At 42.2% G+C, this 25,649-nt stretch overlaps 1 protein-coding gene across 1 annotated transcript in view; it reads right to left on the bottom strand.

Annotated features, from left to right (window-relative positions):
- Positions 1-3,189: 3,189 nt before the first annotated feature.
- LOC112071984 (phospholipid-transporting ATPase IC-like) overlaps positions 3,190-25,649 on the bottom strand; it is a 61,665-nt gene continuing 39,205 nt past the window's right edge. Inside the window, 17 exon segments of the mRNA XM_070439590.1 lie at positions 3,190-5,030; positions 5,418-5,549; positions 10,632-10,774; positions 10,953-11,198; positions 12,118-12,201; positions 12,795-13,018; positions 13,942-14,230; positions 15,884-16,016; positions 16,202-16,277; positions 16,571-16,682; positions 18,664-18,828; positions 19,113-19,225; positions 19,487-19,675; positions 20,234-20,390; positions 20,500-20,543; positions 20,983-21,191; positions 23,023-23,213. Of these exon segments, the coding sequence (XP_070295691.1) occupies positions 4,622-5,030; positions 5,418-5,549; positions 10,632-10,774; positions 10,953-11,198; positions 12,118-12,201; positions 12,795-13,018; positions 13,942-14,230; positions 15,884-16,016; positions 16,202-16,277; positions 16,571-16,682; positions 18,664-18,828; positions 19,113-19,225; positions 19,487-19,675; positions 20,234-20,390; positions 20,500-20,543; positions 20,983-21,191; positions 23,023-23,213 (2,916 nt within the window). The 3' untranslated portion in view covers positions 3,190-4,621.

Here is a 25,649-nt window from a genome sequence, read left to right as displayed (position 1 = left end):
CCCTATTTGTCTCATTTTGTTGATCTAAATTGGCACGTGTGTATTCTTGTTTTTTCATGCGTCTTATTTATCACAGGCGCACAGCATACAGAGACTAGTTAGAGGAATAGTCTACCACCTGTCAGACAGCATACAGAGACTAGTTAAAGTTAAAGGAGAGGCATATCACCTGTCAGAGACTAGTTAGAGGAATATCACCTGTCAGACAGAGACTAATTAGAGGAGAGGAATATCACCTGTCAGACAGAGACTAGTTAGAGGAATATCACCTGTCAGACAGCATAGAGACTAGTAGAGAATAGTCACCTGTCAACAGAGACAATTTAGAGGAGGAATATCACCTGTCAGGACACATAGAGACTTATTAGAGATATCACCTGTCAGACAGCATAGAGACTAGTTAGAGGAATATCCTACAGCCTGTCAGACAGCATAGAACTAGTTAGAGGGAATATCACCTGTCAGACATGAGACTAGTAGAGGAATATCACCTGTCAGACAGAGACTAATTAGAGGAGAGGAATATCACCTGTCAGACAGCATAGAGACTAGTTAGAGGAATATCCTACCACCGGTCAGATAAGGCCAGAGTAGCTCCTACAAAAATCTGTAGGTTCCTGAAGTGAAACCTGCTGTTTTAAGCCAAGTCATTGCCCAAAAATAAAAAAATTCTAAACGCAATCGCCTGTTAAAAACTTTGATGGCCGCGATTGAAAAGGAGCTATATTGTATTTCTCAACTCGTAATTAAAGCGTGCGTCCCATTCACGTGTATCGGCTATAGCCTGCCTCCCGTTGACTATACTATATTGACTATAGCCTGCCTCCCGTTGCCTATCAGCGCATCACCCACCACTTTACAATGTGAGCTGGAGGCAGTATAATGGTTTGAAACCTGAACGATTTACTTTACTTCAAATAATGAGGCACGTCTTACCTTGCTTCAAAAGTAGCCTAGGCAAAATCCAGCCGTAGAAACGGGGAGGCAATTATTTTATATAAACTTCCTCACGGTATCAACCAGGATTTTTCTCCTGTTCTCTTGGTTTTCATATCAACTTTCTTTTCGTTGTTCAGAAGCCAAAACGTATAATCCTTGTCATATTAGCAACCCATCATAGTTCTTGCTATTAAGAGTCTCTCCTCTATGTTTCTAACAGATGTTCATTTCTGTCAACTGCGCGCATTAGGTTTAGAACAGTGTTTTCCGCGAAATATTATTTTAGCAAATGTTTGGAAATTATTTTTTATTAGGTGCTTCATTACAGAAGATGCATGTTCAATAATAACGTTATTGCCTTTTGACTGGAAGACGAGAGGCTTGCTATTGGGGCATGTTCAATAATAACGTTATTGCCTTTTTGACTGGAAGGCGAGAGGCTTGCTATTGTGGCATGTTTCCATTAAGCTGGACCCTGTCTGGTTCTTGTATGCATGCATAGCATCAGAGAGGAAAAGGCCAAGCCAGAGGTTCACTCTCGCCCAAGTCTGTACAAAATAAGCCCAATACGTTTCTATGGGTTTATTACGGGCCTAAGCGTGTCGCCTGCCTGCCTACCCGTCTTGGGACAAAGACTCCCATGTTTAGGGTGGAAACATAATCCCCTCGTTATTATATACATTTCTCCGATAGTATTTTCTGTTAGTCACGTCATTTTACTGTTTGGATTTTTTTTTAAATGTAAGTGTTTGTTGACCGGTTAATGAGGGTCTGTTAGTCAGCAACATGCCAAATCTCATCAAGTCCCCTGAGGTAGGTGTTGTCGTGCCCTCTTCACAACTGTCTTGGTGTGTTTGGACCATGATAGTTTGTTGGTGATGTGGACACCAATTAACTTGAAGCCCTCAACCTGCTCAACTACAGCTCCGTCGATGAAACTGGGGACATGCTTTTCCTGTAGTCCACAACCATCTCCATTGTCTTGGGAGAGGTTGTTATCATCTCTGACCTCCTCCATATAGGCTGTATCATCTTTGTCATCGTCAAACTTAATGATGGTGTTCGAGTCATGCTTGGCCATGCAGTCATGAGTGAACAGGGAGTACAGGAGGGGACTGAGTATGCACCCCTGAGGGGGCCCCTGTGTTGAGGATCAGCGTAGCGGATGTGTTACCTACCCTTATAACCTGGGAGCGGATGCAGAGGGAGGTGTTTAGTCCCAGGGTCCTTAGCTTAGTGATGAGCTTTGCGGGCACTATGGTGTTGAACGCTGAGCTGTAGTCAAAGAACAGCATTCTCATGTAGGTGTTCCTTTAGTCCAGGTGGGAAAGGGCAGTGTGGAGTGCGATTGAGATTCCATCAACTGTGGAGCTGTTGGGGCGGTATGCAAATTGGAGTGGGCCAGTTGGTCAGCGCATGCTTGGAGTACACGTCCTGGTAATCAGTCTGTTTAACAGGTCTTACTCACAGTCGTCCGGAACAGCGGATGCTCTCATGCATGCTTCAGTGTTGCTTGCCTATGCTCCTCAAAGCGAGCATAGAAGTAATTTAGCTTGTCTGGTAGGCTCGTGTCACTGGGCAGCTTGCGGCAGTGCTTCCCTTTTGTAGTCCGTAATAGTTTTCAAGTCCCACAGGTGGAGTTACTGAGATATACAAACAAACAAAAATGTATGTGCATGGTGGAGTAGCCTACATACACAGCTTAACACTCAACAATAATGTCATTGTCATATAAAATATAAAACGGTTGTCTTATAGACCACATGGAGAGCTGGGGCGTATTCATTACGGAAACCATTTAAGAACCAAAATGGAAGCAAACAGAGCAAAACAAGAGTTCCGGTTGGACAAATTCCAGTAGGTCCCGCCCCGTTTCATTTGCTTCCGTTTAAGAAAAGGAACTAAAACGGGAGCAAATGAACTACCTGAATTGGTCCAATAGAAACTCTAGTTTTCGTTGCATAACGTTTTACGTTTGGAGTAAATGGATTCCGTTGCAAAACGTTTTGCGATGGAATCTGACTAAATTAGATATAAACCGTTGCAATACGTTTCGCAACGGAAATTGTTTACTTCAAAACGGATAACATTTTACAACAACACTACATTTTGGACAAATTTGCGTAGGCCCGTGCCGCCTGCCCCCATTTCATTACATTTGGTTTTGTTCGGTTGCTAGTGGAAATATTAATCAAAACAACTCTGATTCTTATAAACCTTTACAATTTCTGTAATGATGCAGCTTCTCTGTATAGTTAAGTCTTTATTCAAAGTCATTTTACAAGGTACTTTATATCATTAATATACTAAAAACAAGTATTAAAAAAAGGTAGTCATAAGAGTGGCCCAGTTGACCACTAAAGGCCATTGTTCAGTTTTGTGTATACACAAATGTATACACAAACCTTTAAAATACAGTTACAAAGTCCATTTGTTATACAGCATGATGAAGTATGTAACAGAACAAAGAGTATTTATACACACTAAACAGTACTGTTTGACAGAGGTCCTATTTATAAAAGGCTGATAATGCATTAGGCCAATAAAATAGCCACGGCTGCGGCTCAATCCAAAAACTGCATCCTTGTGGATTGAGTCACAGCCCAAGTCGAAATATTAAACTAAATTGGAACGTCTGAGCAGGTTGGTCCTTCATAGCAAATATTACAAAATTGCCAATTCCATTCATACTTCATTTCAAATGTTTAAATACCAAAATGGCACCCTATTCCCTAGTGCACTACTTTTGACCGAAGCCCTACAGGCCCTGGTCAAACGTAGTGCACTATATAGGGAATAGAATGCCATTTGGAGGCACAGTAAATATTTAGCACATTTCAGACCATTGCCATTTTTAACACCAAAAGTCATAATAATAACCATCCTGTTACAAAAATAATCAAAAAGAGAGAGGATGGACAGTGTTGATATTATAATAACAGTTATCTAGCTCAATTCATTAAAGAACGCAGGAAGCTATTKGCGTCAGTTTATGATCTGAAAAAAAAGCTCCGCTAAAACCGTTCAAACCAAATCAGTCCAGATCAGTCCATGTATACAATGAATCCATGTGCATATAAAAATAGTGTTAAATAACTTACAGCAGTAAAGAAGGACACCATAAAATGAAGAAAAAAAATATGAAAAAAAAAACTGTGGGAAACAATTTACTTCTAGGATCCAGCATTTTGAACAGAAAATAAAAGCTGAAATTCTTGTACGTTTAAATATAAATCATGATTATGACACCCTTCTGACTTGCAAGTATACACTTTCACAACTGATCCAGTGAAATACAAAACCAACAATAATATTAAACAATATATTAAATTTAGTCAGTTTAAACAAGGCCAACCTCCAGTCAAACCAATAACTCTTGGGCCCGTATTCACAAAGTGCTGATCTAGGAACAGTATTGCCTTTTAGATAATTAATGAATACGATTACATGTACAGGGGGTGGGACCTGAGTACTCAAACTAAGGCTTCATCAATAGTGAAGGTATATCGGGAGTACCCAGTAAATGACGAGCAATTCTGTGATAAACAACATTGTCTGTTACACAAAACCTTAAAACATTAAATCCCCAATACAAAAGRGCTTCAGTAAGCTTTTTGGTGGTGGAAGGGTCTTTGCTTAGTAAGATCACGCCGGGGAGACCTCAAATATGTCCACCGCTTGATCAACCTCCTAAAAGCATAGGCCATGACAGGCTAGCCTGGTCACAGGCTCTGTTTGTGTCGTCTTGACAACGCCTATGGTCAAAACGGACATTTACCACAGGAGTTGTAGAACCATAGCAGTTGGCAAGACAGCACAAACACATCTGGAACCAGGCCATTGGCCGTTGAGGATGAGCCCCCCCCCCCCCCCCCCTCATATGTTCTCGGCTGGGGATCTCTCGGATGCTGTCCTTGGGTTTGGGGCGTGCTGTAGCAGGTCGTCTTCTGATGCTGCGTCCGGACGCGATGAGGTCGGCGAAGCCTCTGGAGTGAGAGAAGGCGTAAGCTGAGCGCGGGAGCCTCTTCGCGCTGGAGAGAGTGAGTGTCACCTCCACTTCCTCCTCCATCTCATACTTCTTCCTGTTCCTTGGACCTGCGGAGAGAACAAATGGATACATTAGCATTTAACAAACAAGTTTAAATATGGACTGATGTGTATGGGTTTCATTCAAGAGCACTTCAAACCTGCAATGTAGTTTTGTGCTCATTTTAATACATTGATCTCTGCTATAAAATCTCTCACAAATATTGCAGTGGCAGTGAACCCATCGTATGTATCAAGGACATATCAATGTCATGCCATAATGTTACAGATATCAACGAGTAAAGTGCTTTTTGTGTAGTAGTAGCTAGGCTTTTACGTCTTCTCCGACGGCGGCCATACGGTTTTGGCCAATGGACATATCAATGAACATGTCATGCCAAGACGTTACGGATTATAAAATCAAGTATTTTTCTTCCTGTAGTACAGCAGGTCTTACGTTGTCTCCAACGGACGGCCATATGGTTTTGTAGAGGAACTGAATACAGATGACAGGAAGCAGGCTGATCCCCACAGTCAGGATGATGGTCAGCCACAGATAGGGCTGTCTGAGTGCGTTAGAGGCACTCCTAACACACATGGAAAACAAAAACAAAATGCTGGGTTAGAAAACGTCAATAATTGCTCATTATCATAGCCAGCCATTTTGGTTGCATATGCTCATAGAGATTTTATTTTGGAGTACCAGTGGCAACCAGGAGAACAATCACCCAGGATAATAATTGTTGTAATGACACTTCACTGTGCAGTTGTTTGTTGCTTCACTGTGCAGTTGTTTCTCAAGTGCCCTAGAGTAAAATGCAAGCTCAGTTTCGTTCAATCCGAAGCCTACATGTAAAAGAATATTTTAAGAATGCATCAGTGATTTGTATTTTTTGTTGCAACTTATTTTGAAGAGATGCAACAGCATGGGAATCCCTGTGTACCGCTTTGTGTAGCCAGTTAGCGGTGCTGAAACTGGGCGAGCTTTTTAAAGGCTTTCCCATTTAAACGTTCTAAATTAAATGCTAACTGCAAGTAGGCTTTTACCTGGCAGAATATGATATCATGATGATTTGTGTGTGGTCTTTTGTTTTGCAAACTCTGCTAATGCTCAGGCGGGTGCGCGCATTTTTACATTTACAGGGCAACTATACCCTCCAATATTTATTTAAGATTTCTTCCCCAGACCTCAAAAGTGGTCTCTCCTGATGTGATTTAAGCATTGTTATGGACTTAGAACATCCCAAAATTAGTTATTTCTATAATAAAAAAAGTGTGATTTTGAGACTGAAAACCTGAAGGAAAAAAAGAACTCCAAAACATGGAAAAACTCAAACAGAAAACTATTCTCTGGCGTCTTTGGTGTGTATTATGGCAAATAAATGTATTGGTTGGTAAGAATTCTGAGTGGCTGGCATATTTTTTCTCCATCTACCTGCCCAGTGGGCTGTGACATAAAGTTAGTTTTAGGCAATGTTCATAAACGTGTCGCGGGGCATTCCAAAACCACTGCATTGTGACACCTTGTTCTTCACCTCACCTTGTTTCATGTTACCTCAGTTAGCCAACAACCATTTAAATATTTTTATATATATTATATATATTTTTACTTTTACCCTTTTTCTCCCCAATTTTCGTGGTCTCCATTGTGAAGCAGTCTTTTCTTATCGCCGCAACTCCCTACGGACTTTGGAGAGGCGAGGTCGAGAGCCGTGCGTCCCTCGAAACACAACCCAGGCAAGCCACACTGCGCATACACTGGCTGTCCGTGTCAGCCATGCATTGCACCCGCGCCACAGGAGTCGTTAGAGCACAATGGACGAAGACACATCCCTTGGCTGGGCCAAACCTCCCTTTTAACCGGACGCGCTGGGACAAATGAGACTACCGGTCGCGGCGGCTGCGACAGCGAGCTCCGGACTCGACACCAGGAGGCGCTATCAACCTGCGTTACTTGTATGCATGTGTTGATTTGGATCCCATTAGCTTTTGGCAGAGGCAGCAGCTACTCTTCCTGGGGTCCACCAAAAACCATGACAAGTTTACAAAACACTGGTACACTGATAGAGAAGGACAGTCACAAAGATGTAACGAATATACAAACAATAAACATTGAAAATAATACAAACAATACAACTAAAAACAGAATGTGTGTTAGAGAGTGTCTGTTGTGGGTTACCTCACAGTGCATGAGGTAATTTCTGTTTTTCTTGAGTAATTGGAGATGGGAGTTCCATGCCATCATGGCTATGTATAACCGTGGATTGAAGAGTGACCCGGGGCATGTCTTGTGGGGTATGTCTGGGTGTCTGAAGAGACCCCTGGTGGCATGTTTGTGGGTATGTCTGGGTGTCTGAAGAGAACCCCTGGTGGCATGTCTTTGTGGGTATTCTGCGGTGTGAAGAGACCCCTGGTGGCATGTCTTTGTGGGGTATGTCTGGGTGTCTGAAGATACCCCTTTTGGCATGTCTTGTGGGGGTATGTCTGGGTGTCTGAGTGAATGTTAATTGATGTGCAATCTGGAATTTTGTGTCACAGTAATATTTATCATAACTAGCTGAAGGAACGATTCACTCTATCAACCCTTAACCCAGGAAAGACTGGCATGCATGTTGTTGATGTTAGTCTTGTGGGTATGTTAGCTAAAGGCAGGCGTGCTGCTTGTTTTGGAGCTCTGGGTTCAGCTTTGCGTAGAGTCAGCGTGTTCTTCTTTGCTGCACTGTCCCATCTTCATGATTTCACTGGTCTCTGGTGATCATATTGGTCAAGACCAGAGCCTGGACAACTAGTACAGTTGACTTGTGTCAAAAACACAGAACTTCTTTTATAAAACAGACATACCCCTCCCCATCTTCACAACAACTTTGTCAATATGACTGATATACCATGATAATTGACCGTCCAATGTTATATCAAGGAGTTTAGCTTCCTCAATAATCCCACCCTTTATACACAACTCCAGTTGAGGTTTAAGTCTTAGAGAATATTTTGAACCAAATACAGTGATTTTAGTTTTAGATGTAATAAGTTATTTCCGCCTCTGTGGCACAGCATCAGARAAGTCCTCGTTGAGGAAGATGTTTGTTCCTCTCACGTTCTTGGTTCTCTTCTCTAAGGAACTTGACCACTATCGGCCTGGGTCTGTCACCTGGGCTCGTTACAGGTTCTCCAGTCCTGTAGGCGTGATCCACCTTTAATCTTCCTATGATTCGTCTTGTAGTTCTTCGGTAATCATTTTTCTCAGTCCTTTCTCCGCAGACGCCGTCCAGGTCTCATGTGGAGACTCTGGTACGCCATCCAGGTGGAGACTCTGGTACGCCATCCAGGTGGAGACTCTGGTACGCCATCCACAACAATGTTATTCCTCATGGATTGTCCCTTTAGATAGTCTGTTTTCCCAGTTGTCTGTGAGAGCAAAACACTGTCCTCTCCTCCTTAAACACCAACACAGCTCACAGGTGTCCGATGGAAACAGCCACAAACAGAAGGGATTTAAACATCCACGCCCGGGACTATCCACAGTCCCACCACAAGGGTTAACTGCATTGCGGCTTGTGTTCAAATTGTCAAGGAAACCTGGATAGCTGCTTCGCCAAGCATCAGCTCTTCAGACTAGGGTTCTTGGCAAGTATCCCTGGACAGATAGTAGCGGTCCCAGAAACTGAGGCTAACCGCGTGCGGAACCAAATGAAACTTTACCAGTACATCTAAACATCAGTCACGATTACCTCAGCTAGCTAACAACCTGGTAACTTTACCAGTACATCTAAACAGTCACGTTACCTCAGCTAGCTAACAACCTGGTAACTTTACAGTACATCTAAACATCAGTCACGTTACCTCAGCTAGCTAACAACCTGGTAACTTTATCAGTACATCTAAACATCAGTCACGTTACCTCAGCTAGCTAACAACCTGGTAACTTTACCAGTACATCTAAACATCAGTCAGTTACCTCAGCTAGCTACAACCTGGTAACTTTACAGTACATCTAAACATCAGTCACGTTACCTCAGCTAGTAACAACCTGGTAACTTTACCATACATCTAAACATCAGTCACGTTACCTCAGCTAGCTAACAACCTGGTAACTTTACCAGACATCTAAACATCAGTCACGTTACCTCAGCTAGCTAACAACCTGGTAACTTTATCAGTACATCTAAACATCAGTCACGTCTCAGCTAGCTAACACCTGGTAACTTTACCAGTACATCTAAACATCAGTCATGTTACCTCAGCTAGCTAACAACTGGTAACTTTACAGTACATCTAAACATCAGTCATGTTACCTCAGCTAGCTAACAACCTGGTAACTTTATCAGTACATCTAAACATCAGTCACGTTACCTCAGCTAGCTAACAACCTGGTAACTTTATCAGTACATCTAAACATTTGGAGGCACAGAAAGAAAGCAAAAGAGATGGCTTCTTTAGAAGGGTTCCCAAACTGTGGGGCACGTCGTGGTCGGCAGAGGGGGCCAAACTGTGGGGCACGCGGTCGGCAGGGGGGCCCAAACTGTGGGCACGCCGGTCGGCAGGGGGGCCCAAACTGTGTGGCACGTCGGTCGGCAGGGGGGCCCAAACTGTGTGGCACGTCGGTCGGCAGAGGGGCAAAATGTGGGGCACGCCGGTCGGCAGAGGGGGCCCAAACTGTGGGGCACATCAGTTGGCAGAGTGGGCCCACAGTTTGGGGACATTTTTCGACAGAATCTGTTCTTTTTATTTTTTATTAAGCAACTCAGTCCAGCTTTTAAGTTACTCCTGGAAGTTGTAATAGTAGAATACATAAGGTTCCGTTTCTAAATGAGGTGCATCAGCAGTTCCTCGTCATGTCAGTCAGACCTCAGAGAGATATTTATAACGTGTTAGAAATGTCCAGATCAACTAGCCCATGTCAGCTAACGTTCTTTTAGCTCATTGCTTTTGTTATAATGTTTGAGTTACTCAGATATCACAAGAACATATATAAGAAATTACTAAATATTGTACAATTGTAGGAAATGGGCTTTTGGAAGGGGGGGGGGGACTGAGTGAAAACGTTTGGAAGATCAATGATCATAGCAATTAATGAATGATCTCTTGCATGTCCTCACTCACAAACTCRACGCTCTTAAAAAAAGAGACAGTTTAGAAAACTAATATTACACAAAATACTTTTTACATTTCAATGACAGGTTTTTCTAAATYAACATTGTAGGTTTTTAATAATAAACAAACAYCTTTACAGGGTTAAATATTAGTTTCTAGAGCATGTGCTTCAAAACCGGCTACAATTCATATAGGCCCAATATGTTTTATGTCAATCAATTAAAAATATCTGCTGCTCCAAGATTTAATGTTGTGCTCCTAACTTTMAATTGGGAACACCAGTGCTACCAATATTTATTTTTAAATGTAGATCCCTGATCATAATCATCGTCATCACCACCATCTGTGACACCAGGGTCATGTTCATTAGGGCACAACGTTCTAAAACGATTTGCAACAAAAAAACGGGACCCACGTGTGTCGGAACCAAACGGAAGCCAACAGCTGAAAATGGGCGCGACTAACCTGAACTTTTCCAATAAGAAACTCCCATTTTCATTGTGGAAAATGTTTCAGTTGCAAAACATTTCACTACGGTGTGCACTGATGAATGCACCACAGATATGAAGCAGAACTCACCGGTGAAAGTGAAGGTTGACGGGAAGATGACGTGGATTCCTGCACTGTGGATATCGAACATGATGCCGAAGTATATGGCTATACTGCAGAGGACGGCGAAGCAGTTCACAAAGGTCCAGTATGACGTCTCCAGAGATATCTGGGAGAGAACAGAAGAGACAGGAAAATACAGCAGCTCTACAATACCTGTTAACAGCTATAAAAATAAAATAAAAATCGCCTCATCAGTCTTGCATTTCAACTGAACAGTTTTATAAAAAGAACAGCAACCAATCCAACCAACCAACGAATCAATCAACCAATCATTCTCCAGCTACCTGCATGTTGACKGTGAAGATGAGAGAGGAAGCCATGACCACAGCGAGGGACTGGTAGTCTGAGGGTGCCTCTCCGTCCTGCCCCATGGTCTGGAGGAACGCCCCGTACGGGATGAAGAAGATCACCAGAGAGGTGAAGATGCCGTGGAACAGACTGATGAAGAAGTTCTTGTAGTTGAACAGCGCCCCCTGCTGACCCGGAAGGTATAACTTGGGGAACTTTCTACTCAGTTTGTCGTTCACGTCCTTCGAGGAAACAGGAAATAGAAATGACATATTAGCTCAGGGGTTCACAAACTTCTACTGCAATCAACCCCATATTGGACACTTGGAGGGAACCCCACTTGGAAAAATGATACTACCTATTTTTTATTTATTCGTTATTTTACCAGGTAAGTTGACTGAGAACACGTTCTCATTTACAGCAACGACCTGGGGAATAGTTACAGGGGAGAGGAGGGGGGATGAATGAGCCAATTGTAAACTGGGGATTATTAGGTGACACAGTTAACGCTGTGTGTTCATATTACCTCAATTTTAGGTCCCGTATTTTAATAGTGTAAGACGYTCTTAGTTGACACTAAGAGGTTGTATTCTATATCCATTTGAAGATTTTTTTTTAAAGTGTTTGTTTGATAATCAGATTAAATATTGTCTCAAAGGGTCCCCATTTAAATTTCAGAAGATCCTACACAGGGCTGAGGAAGACATCAGCTTGACTTCGAAACGTCAGTCACCTGTTCTCATCTTGAAGAACAACGGATTAAACTGAGCTAAAATAAATCAAACCTCTGCCTTTTGTTGTTGAACGCTCCAACTCCTTTCTACCCTAGAATGAGTCCTTTTGGAAGTTTTTCTTGGTAAGCCTCATGATYTTTTTGTCATTGTTGTTGAGCGACCCCTCCTTTCCTTTGTTTGCTGAAGTGTAAAGGCCCACCTTAACTCAGTATTAGCTAAACATCGTCTTCTTCAGATCATATGACACATAGGAGTCAGATTTTGATTAAATGTTAATCATTTAAAAACATGTAAAGAACATAAAAGCAGGAGAATAAAAAAATTAAAAAAACCTTACGCTATATATTCATTTCAACAAGAGGTGATAACGCCAAGACAAATGTTTYGGATGTTAAACCATCGTCAGTGTGTCAATATTAAAGTTTACCTGATCCAATAAGCCAACCAACAGGACGGGAAGGGAGCTGTACATCACGTTGTATAAAGTAATGAACCAGTCTTCATAGGCAACCTGGAGCGGTAACAAAAACTCATAAATAAAATAATAATATCATTCATTCTTCTGTCATACATGTACACATTTAGGATACATCCTCTTTACCATAGTAGATGTTACGGAAAGTTACTAAAGTAATTGTTTTTTTTTGAAGTCAGTCTAGATAAGTGGTCAATGAATACATGAAAACACAGTTCAAATAGACAGCATGATTGCTACTGTCTGTTATCCATCCTGCTGCCTTGTCACCGTACATAGCTACGTTGTTTCCGCTCCCCACGCCTCTCCCTCTCCGCTCCCCACGCCGTGCCCACTACTATGTAGTGCAGGGCTGCCCAACTCCATTCCTGGAGACCTACAGTCCTGCAGGTTTTCACTTCAACCCTAATCTAACATACCTGATTATTTGAATTAGCTGGTTGCTAAGCTAAATCAGGTTAGTTACAACTGGGGTTGGAGTGAAAACCTACAGGAGGTTAGATCCCCAGGAACAGGGTTGGAGTGAAAACCTACAGGAGGGTAGATMCCCAGGAACAGGGTTTGGCAGCCCTGGTATAGTCAATAAGTTGCCATTTGGTACACACTCCACGCCTAGAACATTCCCTCACCTGAGCTGAGAACCCATTGAAGAAGGAGTACCAGAAGTGGACCAGGGTGAAGGCAAAGTTCTTGAAGAAGAAGAAGCGGAGGAACTTGCACATGCGGATGTAGGACCAGCGGCCGTGGACCAGCAGGAGACGCTCCAGGTAGCGGAACTGAGCGAAGGCATAGTCACTGGACATCACCGCCTGCATGCCCTCCTGACCGGATATACCCACACCGATGTCTGCAGCTGGAGAGGGAGAAAGTGAGGTGGAGGGAGAGAGATTATCATTACTGTTCGTCCCACCATTGTTGTTAAGTACTTGGACAATGTAAGTGATTTAACTTGCCATGTCAATAAAGTCTATTGAATTTAAATGTAATTGAATGAGACACAGGGAGAAATAGGGACAGGGAGAAGTATAGACGGAGCGAGACAGGGAGAAGTATAGACGGAGCGAGACAGGGAGAAGTATAGACGGAGCGAGACAGGGAGAAGTATAGATGGGGCTAGACAGGGTGAAGTATAGATGGAGCGAGGCAGGGAGAAGTATAGATGGAGCAGGACAGGGAGTAGTATAGATGGAGTTAGGCAGGGAGAAGTAAATAGTCAGTAAAGGTGTACTGTAGGGGGTCCTTTTGTGCAGAATCGATATCAAACAACCTTGATCTCAAACACATCACATTAGTATACATTTAGTTTGAAGTAAAACGGGGTCAAGAGTATAACAGCTTTCAATATTAATTTCAAGATAATAAAGATCTAACCCTATGGTAATTAACCTGTGTGGTGAAAATCAAATTCATCTTTAAAGCTATAATCTTTAGTTGCTACATCAAATTAATGATATACTGTATATCCACTGATTCCTGAAGGATATAAACTTATAAATGCCTCATGAGCTTAGTTCAACTGTCGTACCCATCAGAACCCAGAATAGAAGCTTGTTTTACGCCAGTATTTTTAAACAATGTAAACAAACACAGTATAGCCGCATAGCATGGTTAAAACTCTAATTTTTATATAATGGATGGTCAGTCACTGCATCCATATCAGTCTATGAATTTAAAAAAAACTGCCGCTTTGTTATTTTTTCAAATTAAAGATTCTAGCTTCAACAATTACTAATAGATGATGAATAACTTAAAGAGTAAATGAATATCCTCCCGTACTCTTGATCATGTTGACGTCGTTGGCTCCGTCGCCGATGGACAGCGTCACGGCCTTCTTATACTTCTTCACCAGGCTGACCACGTTGGCCTTCTGTTTGGGCGTGACACGACAGCAGATGACCGCTTCGCACTCGCACGCCATGTTCACAAAGTCCACCTGACGGGTCTCCTTCTCCCAGTCGTCGATTGGCTGGGCGGCATCCTGGGGCGTGGCGGAGGCAGGTCTCTTACCGAGACGCTTCAGTCGAAAACGGCGACGCTTCTTTTTCTTCTCGTATAAGATCTCGTTCTGCAGACAGACAGACAAACAGAGCGAGACAGACAGACGACAGACACAGACAGACAGACGACAGAGAGAGACAGACAGACAAACAGACACAGACAGACAGACGACAGAGAGAGACAGACAGACGACAGAGAGAGACAGACAGACAGACAGACAGAGCGAGACAGACAGACAGACAGACAGGTTTACTCTTCATTTCTTATTCTTTATTTCACTTCTGTTATCTATTTCACTTGCTTAGGCAATTCGTGCACATTAATTGTTTCATAACTTCATTGTGTGATTTTTTTTGCATTTGATTGTTAGTGTCTATTAATTCCCCATTACATATAGCACCAGTAGTACATGTACTGTTAATTACCATCATTTTGAATCTACAATGTGTTTTTGCTTACAGTCATTTATGTTAATACATTCATTATTATTATTCCAGTCTTTTACCATTCTCATTGTCAGAGTGGACATGTTGTTTGCAGAGTGCACAACCAATGCAACACTTGTGAGAAACAAGTTTTGGTTAATTTCATTCCATTTATGAGTGCTCTTGTCAATGTTGAGTAAGGACGCGCACCYGATTACGCATAGAAGTAGTACTAGGCTACCTGGCCTGCAAGCAAAATGTAGGCCTATTAAATGTGCCCATTTTGGGATCTGATAGTATTTCTGATTGTCTTAACTCACCGCCACTAATGAGCTTCTCAAAGTAATGTTGTTTTCTTCACTTTAAACACCAAGCAAAAAAAGTTTGTTTTTACATGAATTTAGAAAGACAATAGATCCACAATGTATTTGAAAAATCTTTCCAGCTCTCCCCCATTTGTGAAAAATATCATGCTCTGATCCAGTGGAAACGTCATAAAATAGGACCACCTGATTACCTCTTACCCCTGAACAGCCTCCAGCTGTGTCTGTCTGGAGCTCACTGACACGGGAAACTCAGAGGGCCCAGAATATTTTATACAAAAGTTGCTAGCTTCTGGTGATAGTTGATAGAATATTTCAAGTTCGTTGCAGACAGGCCATGCGTAACCAATGTAATTTCAATGTGATTTATAGGATATTTATTTTTGATCAGGATATGTTCTACAGGCAGACTGCAGTGTTTTTATTTGTTGGCTTTATGTAGGCTATTTTTACACAGTTGGTAATAGAAGTTAATGTTAGATTTTTATTTTCATTCAGATAGAATTTTGATTACCCACATGACAATGATTTTGAGATACGAAGACATTATTATAAAATAAATGAAACTGTTCCACGAAAATGTGCATATGAAAACCATAACTGGCACGCAGATCGTTAGAAATGGTAAGATAAACTGGCATTCCACATGAAAAAAAAGTTGCCGACCCCTCGTGTAACCTAATACCGGCACCGTCAAGAGCATAACAGAAGGCCAGCGGGAGAAGAGGTGGTTCGGGTCAGGTAGTGTTTTTTTTCTTCTTGTCATCTTGATCTCTGGCTCCCTCTTGAATCACGTGTCTTATTTCATTAAACAGTGCGCTTAATAAAGCATCAGACAAGCTCAACGCAAATAGTTGATTTTATTCCAACACATATGGTGTGTCTATATATGGAAAAATACACGACTTTCGGGCGACCAGGATTGTTATTAAGTTGAAGACCAACTACGACATAGTAGGCTACTACACTCACCAGCCAGCCTCCAGTGATGACGAGGGCGTTCCTGCCAGGCTCAGGGAAGAACGGATCYGGTACTTTCTTCCTGGTCCGACCGAACGCAGGCGGCTGATCCCTTCTGTTCGCCTGTCTGAGCCGCAGCTTCTCACTGGTCGACAAAACACAGAAGGATTTTTAAAAATGTGGGGGTTAAAAATAAACACACTGTATATTAACAAGATATTAATAAGTATATTATACAGTATTACGTTGTATTACAGTATATTATAAGTATATTAACAAGATGTATATTTGATCCCAGAGGATATAAGTATTATTGAAAATCAAACCTACTTGACATCCTCTCCATAGTGGATCTGCATACCGTCGGTAAGCAGCTCACAGGAATAGCCAATGTTCTCAGCCGTTTCTGCAAGTAGGAAATGTTAAAGTCTCCGTGTTTCTTTCCATCCCGGCCATCAATACACATTGATTCCATCAAGCTGCCGACTCAGTGAAATAGCAGCTCAAGAAGGTTTGATCTCAATACTTAAATCAACAGTAAAACATTGTTGGGAGGTAAACATGACATCCTATAGTACATTACTATGAGCCCTGGCCACTGTATAGGGAACCCCAGTCTCTGGTTGCATAGAGATGAACATTCAGACGGGCCCGCCCCTGAGACTATACCTTTCTTTACCCTTTTTTCCCCCCTCATACCTTTCTTATCTCCAGTCAGAACCCAGATCTTGATGTCAGCCTTTGCCAGCTTGGCGATGGTCTCAGGAACCCCGTCCTGTAGCTTGTCCTCGATGGCAGTCGCTCCGATCATCTGCCGATTAGGACAAAACAAAGCAAACATGTCTCCTTTAAGAGTAGAAGGAAGCAGCAACTTTTGGGCGAGCCAAAGCTCTGAACAGCATGTATGTAAAAATTTACTATTGGAACTTGTAGAACATAGTGCATTCGGAAAGTATTCAGACTTCTCCCACATTTTATTACGCTACGCCTTATTCTAAAATATATTTTAGAAATAAAACTCACTCTAGACACGAAACCCCATAACGACAAAGCAGAAACTGGCTTCGATTTTTCTGCTAATTTATAAAAAATAAACTGAAATACCTTATTTAGATAAGTATTCAGAAACTTTGCTATGAGACTCAATATTTAGCTTAGGTGCATCCTGTTTCCATTGATCATCCTTAAGATGTTCCTACAACTTGATTGGAGTCCACCTGTGGTAAATGCAATTGATTGGACATGATTTGGCAAGGCACACATCTGTCTATATAAGGTCCCACAATTGACAGTGCATGTCTGAGCAAAAACCAAGCTATGAGGTTGCAGGAATTGTCCGATTGTGTCGAGGCACAGATCTGGGGAAGGGTAGCAAAACAATTCTACAGCATTGAAGGTCCCCAAGAACACAGTGGCATCCATCATTCTTAAATGGAAGATGATTGGAAACACCAAGACTCTTCCTAGAGCTGGCCGCCCCGCCAAACTGAGCAATCGGGGGAGAAGGTCCTTGATCAGGRAGGTGAAGGGGATGTTTTTCAGGGACTGGGAGACTAGTCAGGATCAAGGGAAAGATGAACGTATAGAAGAACAGAGAGATCCTTGATCCAGAGCGTTCATGACCTCAGACTGGGGCAAAGGTTCACCTTCCAACAGAACAACGACCCTAAGCACACAGTAAGACAGTCTCTGAATGTCCTCGAGTAGCCCTGCCAGAGCCCGATCGAACATCTGGAGACCTGAAAATAGCTGTACAGCGACACTCCCAAACCAATCTAACAGAGCTTGAGAGGATCTACAGAGAAGAAAATGGGAGAAACTCCACAAATACAGGTGTGCCAAGCTTGTAGCGTCATACCCAAGAAGACTCAAGGATGTAMTCACTGCCCAAGGTGCTTCAACAAAGTACTGAGTAAAGGGTCAGAGAATACTTATGTAAATGTCAGTTTTTTTTAATTCTGAATAAATTTGTCATTTTGGGGTACTGTGTATAAATTGATAAAAAACTATGTAATCCATTTTAGAATAAGGCTGTAATGTAACAAAACGTGGAAAAAGTCAAGGATTCTGAATGGTTTCCGAATGCACTGTATTCTACTGCCCAAAAATATATTACATATATTTCAGTGAATCAGTCCTTTAACTTCTTCAGGATTGGTGGGTGCCCTGCAGGACGGTTGAGCTAACGTAGGCTAATGCGATTAGCATGAGGTTGTAAGTAACAAGAACATTTCSCAGGACATAGACATATCTGATATGGGCAGAAAGCTTAAATTCTTGTTAATCTAACTGCACTGTCCAATTTACAGTAGCTATTACAGTGAAAGAATACCATGCTATTGTTTGAGGAGAGTGCACAGTTTTGAACATGAAACGTTATTAATCAACAAATTAGGCATATTTGGGCAGTCTTGATACAATATTTTGAACAGAAATGCAACGGTTCATTGGATCAGACTAAACCTTTGCACATACACTGATACCATCTAGTGGCCAATATCTAAATTGCACCTGGGATGGAATAATACATTATGGCTTTTCTCTTGCATTTCAAAGATGGTACAAAAAAACTTTTTTTTCTTTTCTTGTATTATCTTTTACCAGATCTAATGTGTTATATTCTCCTACATTCCTTTCACATTTCTACAAACTTCAACTACAAACTTACATTTACATTTAAGTCATTTAGCAGTTGGGAAAAAGGGGACGATCCTTAAGGAGGTTAAATAGGCCCTAGATTTAATTGACAATTTTGTTTAGCATGTTCTCATTATGTGTGATGAGCGTCCTACCATGAGGTTGCTCTCGATTTGTTCATACACTCGATCTAGAGCAGCCTCCCTGTTGCCCATAGTAACACTGGCAGCCTTGTGCTTCTTAGCCCAGGCRTCAAACTCCTGCTTACTGATATCCTTGTAGCACAGACACAAGGTCCGGAGAGTCTCGTTGGCAAAGATCTACAACSGAAGAGAAGGYTTTGGTTTAGGTTTATTTGAACATCATAGCACATATGGAATTACTGGAATGAGAACCAATGAATAAACAGGGGGATATTTTCACCATTCTGGAACTACTAGAGCCAAGATTCATTCAATACGTGACCAACCAAAAAGGGAAAGTCCAGAATGTCCGAGCTCAAAATACAACCACACACATGCTTCATAGCCTGGCTCCCTACTACTCTACATAGACTGAAAACCATCCATTACATCCAGCCTATCAAAAGACACCAGTGCCTTACGTCTAGAGCAGTCTGGGTCACTTCCTTGTGTTTGGATTTAGGAGAGAGGCGTTCGTAGATGACCGTGTCTGCTCCTTTGCAATACAAACGGATCCGACCGTCAGGGAACCTCACTGTCAGAGCGAGAGAGAGAGGAGACTGCATGTTAGGGAGATGGTCACAGTGAAAAGGCTAGTATTACAACATTTCAGAAGCGTTGCCAAAGTTCCCATAAATCTAGGCCGGTTAGAAGATTTCCAAATCATCARGGAATAAGCAGGGAGGGAATTCTCCAACTCGGAATTCCAATAAAACTCGGAACTTTGCGAAAATTCCCAGAACTTTTAMAACCCTAGAGGGGACACCATGATCACAGTCTTAAAATATTCACTCACGGATGATGGACATGCGTTTACGGTCGCTGTTAAAGTCGAGCAGGGCCAGCATCTCRTAGGTCATCTCCTGGTCCATCTCGCTGATGGTGATGGTGTCCTGGGTACGGGACAGGAACACAAAACCAAAGTTCCTGGCAGCTGTCACCAGAGCCCCCTCGTCAGGAGAGGCTGCCTGGTACACCAACTCATCTGAGGATTGAGGACAACAGACACATCAAGACATACAAACTCTGTGGYCAGAGGTTTATGTCACACCTTTATTGTAGACTATTCATCGGTGTCCATGGTACTCTAAACTAAAACTACCTGGGCTGGTTTCCCAGACAAAGATAAAAGCTCAGTTCTGGACTAAGAAGGATTTTCYAATGAAGATTCTCCATCAAGTTCAGGACCAGGCTTTTTCTTTTAGGTGTCCAGGAAAACAGTCTATTACATTATAAGAATTTGTTTCTGAACTTTGACCTCTAGCATTACTATAATACAGGTTGCTCACCCTCTCTCTGTTCTGTATGTACTAACTAGAGGACTTTAAAAGCCAAATGTGCTTGTAGGCCACATCCACTCTGGGGCCAAATCTCCATGGTACTCTGAAGGAAGGCTACCTAGTCTTCCTAGGTGTGTTCAATTAACAGAACTAATCACATACTGTATATGTGTGATCAGTGATTTCTGAACTGACCAATCAATAAATAAATAAAATCATCCAATGATTGATTGATCTCTATCATCACTACGCAGGTTCCTCACCTTCTTTCTGTTCCACCATGACAGTGTGACACAGAGACAGCAGCTTGAARAACTCCAGGGTGTCTTTGTCCTTCTTGGACCGGATGCAGGCCACCAGGGAATGATCCAGGTACTCAAACTTCCTGTCTGCGTACTTGTTCCAGGTAAAGTCCACTGGCTGTGAAGTACCGAGAGAAAGAAATGAGCATCAAGACAATGCTATAGATGAAACACTGTATGTGTCAAATCTGAATAAAATACTGTTTCAGTAAAAAAAAAAAAATTACCTTCCCACGATCCAGAGGTACACCCTCAACATTAGCAGGGTCACCTGTMAAATGAAAAGACATGAATAAATCACGTCATAACACAAGCTTCTAAACGATGTTTACAGGTGATATCTGTTACATTCAAAACAATGCAGAGTGGACCAGGGTGTCCATTCAAGCAATACTTGGGAGGTACCAGACCTTAAAAATAGTCATTTGGCAATGACAACAAATAAAATGAAACGTTATTGGTCACATACACATATTTAGCAGATGGTGAAGGAAGCGTCCATGCTGAATATTGTTCAGATATTTTTTAACTAGTTTGGTTCCAATAAAACAATGTGTCAACGTTGACATCCTTACAAAATAATTCATAAAATTGTACTTTTTGTACGGCAGGGTGTAGTGAAATGACAACGACCCTCGACAACGACAGCACAAACAGATCTGAGAACACCAAAGCTACACTCTAGCCAGGATATAACAAGTAAGTCTTACCAAAGGTACGTCCAGCGATGGTGCACTTCTTGAAGGCCATGATGTTTTGCGTGAGGGTACCGGTCTTGTCTGAGAAGATGTATTCGATCTGACCCAGTTGCTCGTTGAGGGTGGTGGTGCGGGCCTTGGCTGGGGTGTCTTTCTCCTGGTAGTACATCTGAAGGTCCCAGTTGATRAATTTGGACTGGCCCAAACGAATCACCTCCACACTGGAGAGGAAATTGGAAATATATTTCACCTTTATTTTAAACACGGAAAGACACAAGACTAGAAACCTATTTTGGAAGTGGGGACCTGAAATACTCTCATTATGACTCAATTCAGTATTCTATTATTATTCCCTCAGGTACACGGGTGTTTAGGATACTAGGGATTAGGAGATAATACGACAATTCAGAGGATACAGGAGATAATCCGTCCGTTCAGAGGATACTAGGAGATAATCCGTCCGTTCAGAGGATACAGGAGATAATCTCCGTTCAGAGGATACTAGGAGATAATCCGTCCGTTCAGAGGATACTAGGAGATAATCCGTCCGTTCAGAGGATACTAGGAGATAATCCGTCCGTTCAGAGGATACTAGGAGATAATCCGTCCGTTCAGAGGATACTAGGAGATAATCCGTCCGTTCAGAGGATACTAGGAGATAATCCGTCCGTTCAGAGGATACTAGGAGATAATCCGACAGGTTCAGAGGATACTAGGAGATAATCCGTCCGTTCAGAGAATACTAGGAGATAATACTACCGTTCAGAGAATACAAAGAGATAATACGACAGTTCAGAGGATACTAGGAGATAATACTACCGTTCAGAGAATACAAAGAGATAATACGACAGTTCAGAGGATACTAGGAGATAATACTACCGTTCAGAGAATACAAAGAGATAATACGACAATTCAGAGGAACTAGGAGATAATACTACCGTCAGAGAATACAAAGAGATAATATGACAATTCAGAGGATACTAGGAGATAATACTACCGTTCAGAGAATACAAAGAGATAATACGACAGTTCAGAGGATACTAGGAGATATACTACCGTTCAGAGAATACAAGAGATAATACAACAATTCAGAGGATACTAGGAGATAATACTACCGTTCAGAGAATACAAAGAGATATACAACAATTCAGAGGATACTAGGAGATAATACGACCGTTCAGAGGATACTAGGAGATAATCCGTCCGTTCAGAGGATACTAGGAGATAATCCGTCCGTTCAGAGGATACTAGGAGATAATCCGTCCGTTCAGAGGATACTAGGAGATAATCCGTCCGTTCAGAGGATACTAGGAGAATCCGTCCGTTCAGAGGATACTAGGAGATAATCGTCCGTTCAGAGGATACTAGGAGATAATCCGACAGTTCAGAGGATACTAGGAGATAATCCGTCCGTTCAGAGGATACTAGGAGATAATCCGTCCGTTCAGAGAATACTAGGAGATAATACTACCGTTCAGAGAATACAAAGAGATAACGACAATTCAGAGGATACTAGGAGATAATACTACCGTTCAGAGAATAAAGAGATAATACGACAGTTCAGAGGATACTAGGAGATAATACTACCGTTCAGAGAATACAAGAGATAATACGACAATTCAGAGGATACTAGGAGATAATACTACCGTTCAGAGAATACAAAGAGATAATACGACAATTCAGAGGATACTAGGAGATAATACGACCGTTCAGAGGATACTAGGAGATAATACGTCCGTTCAGAGGATACTAGGGACAACGGAGATAATATGACAGTTCAGAGTCTTTGACTAAATAAAGCCCTCTAAAAGCAGATGGTAGACGGTACAAAAGAGCTTGGTCGTGTGCAATAGGTAGAAAACGTTTTGAAACAGAATAAAAACAGGGAAGTTCTACACAAACTTTCCCATAAAAACACAGATTTGCTACSGTGTGCCCTACTGAACACAACCCTTGCCTGTGTTTGAGAGTGACTCGCCCAGGGAAATATAATTATTAGAACGGGTACCCCATTCAAGTAAAATGAGTCTGTGATTCTATTTCTATACTCACCTGACGTAGAGGGAGATGGGAACCATGGTGTTGAGCACGATGATGTACCCCCAGAAGCTGAGGAAACCTCTGTAAGAAGCAGTCTGGTTTTTACCGTCATTCAGATACCAAGCCTTGCTACCTACTTCCTCATACCAGAAGGTGTTTCCGATGGCCAGGCCAGCACACAACAGGACCAGGATTACAAAGATCTGGAGAGGAGAAGAGGGAGAAGAAATTTAAATCAGTTTTTCAATAGGTTTCCATACTTTCTTAAAACTGCATCTCTGTTTTCACGAGCCTTCATCTCATCTCAAGCTTGTATTTGTATTTATTATGGACCCCCATTAGTTCCTGCCAAGGCAGCAGCTACTCTTCCTGGGGTTTATTATGGACCCCCATTAGTTCCTGCCAAGGCAGCAGCAACTCTTCCTGGGGTCCAGTAATTTCTAAAGACATTAAAATACATTTTACAACAGATTTCACAATGCATTAAGTGTGCGCCCTCAGGCCACTAGGCTACAACACAATCCAGGTGTATTTGTCTATAGTGTGTATGTTGTCTGTGCGTATACCTGTGTGTGTGTCTTCACAGTCCTCGCTGTTCCATAAGGTGTATTTTTATCTGTTTTTTTTTTATCTGATTCTACTGCTTGCATCAGTTACCTGATGTGGATTAGAGTTCCATTTAGTCATGGCTCTATGTAGTACTGTGTGCCTCCCATAGTCTATTCTGGACTTGGGGACTGTGAAGAAACCTCTGGTGGCATGTCTTGTGTCCGAGCTGTGTGCTAGTAGTTCAAAAACAGACACCTCGGTGCATTCAACATGTCAAACACTCATACAAAAACCAAGTAGTGATGAAGTCGATCTCTCCTCCACGTTGATCCGTAAGAAAATGACATGATCAAATGTTAGCTCTACGTGTTCTGGGCCAGTTGTAATTTTCCAAAGTCCCTCTTTGTGGCACCTGACCACACAACTGGGGAGTAGTCCAGGTGCGAAAAAACTAGGGCCTGTAGGACCCGCCTTGTTAAGATTGTCGTTAAGGCAGAACAGCCACCTCCACTGCATCGCAGTGTTGCAGCCTCACTGCAGCCTGGGTTCGATCCCAGGCTGTGTCACAACCGGCCGTGACTCCTGGTCACGGTCACTCCTGGTTGACTGCTTACCCCAGGGGGGGGGGGGGGGTCCTTGGCTCATTGTGCACTAGCGACTCCTTGTGGCGGGTCGGGCGCCTGCAGGCTGACTTTGGTCGTCAGGTGAACGGTGCTGGCTTCCGGCTTAAGCGAGCGGGTGTTTAGAAGTGTGGCTTGGGTGGTCATGTTTCAGCATGACTCGTCTTTTCGCCTCACCTGAGCCCGTTGGGGAGTTGCAGTGATGAGACAAGATCATAAAATCACGAAATTGGGTCCAAAAGGGTGTTAAAAAAATATATATTTAAAAGAAATAAGGCAGACCTCTCCCCRTCCTCCCCATGTTGYTTTTGGGRAGGATGGCCTTGTGGTAAAGKCTGGAGCGGAATGAATGGAATGGTATTAAATACATCAAACACACGGTTTCCATGGTTTCCAGGTGTTTGATGCCATTCCATTTGCTCTGTTCTGGACATTATTATGAGCYGTCCTCCCCCCAGAAGCCTCCACTGGGTTTGACCGTAACAGTTTACAATCCAGGGTTACTCCAAGCAGTTTAGTCTCCTCAACTAGCTCAATTTCCACATCATTCATGTCAAGACTTAGTTGAGTTTTAGTGAATGATTTGCTCCAAATAAAATGCTTTTAGTTTTAGAAAATATTTTGGACTTAATTGATTTCTTGCCACACACTCTAAAAACTGACTGCGGCTCATTGTTAAGTGTTAGAGTGATTGCTGTGGTAGCTGACGTGTATAGTGTTGAGTCGTCCACATACAKAGAAACACAGGCTTTACTCAGAGCCAGTGGCAGGTCATTAGACAGCTGCCCTGGGGAATTCCTGATTCTACCTGGATTATGTTGGAGATTACCCTCTGTGTTAGACAGGTAACTCTTCATAATATAGCAGGCGCTGTAAAGTCATAACATATAGGTTTTTTCCAGCAGCAGACTATGATAATGTCAAAAGCCGCAATAAAAGCTAACAAAACAGCCACCAATCTTTTTATTATCAATTTCTCTCAGCCAATCATCATTCATTTGTGTAAGTGCATACAGCGTAGCCTAGTGGTTAGAGCGTTGAACTAGTAACCGAGAGGTGTCAAGATCGAATCCCCGAGCTGACAAGGTACAAATCTGTTGTTCTGCCCCTGAACAAGGCAGTTATCCCACTGTTCCTAGGCCGTCATTGAAAATAAGAATTTGTTCTTAACTGACATGCCTAGTTAAATAAAAAAAACATACACTATGACTTCCAAAACTCCTGGGACAATGTACATTTTCTGCAGCACTACGACAAACTCAGAGACATCATAATAGTGATTATCTGAGCAAGGCTTGGGTCATTGATAAGTCATTGTCTCAACGCAGCCTTGAAATCTGTGGATAGAATCCAGGAGCCAAGATGATTTGGACGGACTCCGTCATTCTTGTAGACCATCTTTTGTTTCCAGAAGGTGTCAAAGTTAATTATAAAAGTTATGCCAACAGAGCTACAGTACCCTTTTTGCCA

The sequence above is a fragment of the Salvelinus sp. IW2-2015 genome, unplaced genomic scaffold (genome assembly GCF_002910315.2).
Source record: "Salvelinus sp. IW2-2015 unplaced genomic scaffold, ASM291031v2 Un_scaffold1790, whole genome shotgun sequence".
NCBI lineage: Eukaryota > Metazoa > Chordata > Actinopteri > Salmoniformes > Salmonidae > Salvelinus > Salvelinus sp. IW2-2015.
Note: the sequence above shows the minus strand (reverse complement) of the source record. Positions and strands in the feature narration are given on the sequence as shown.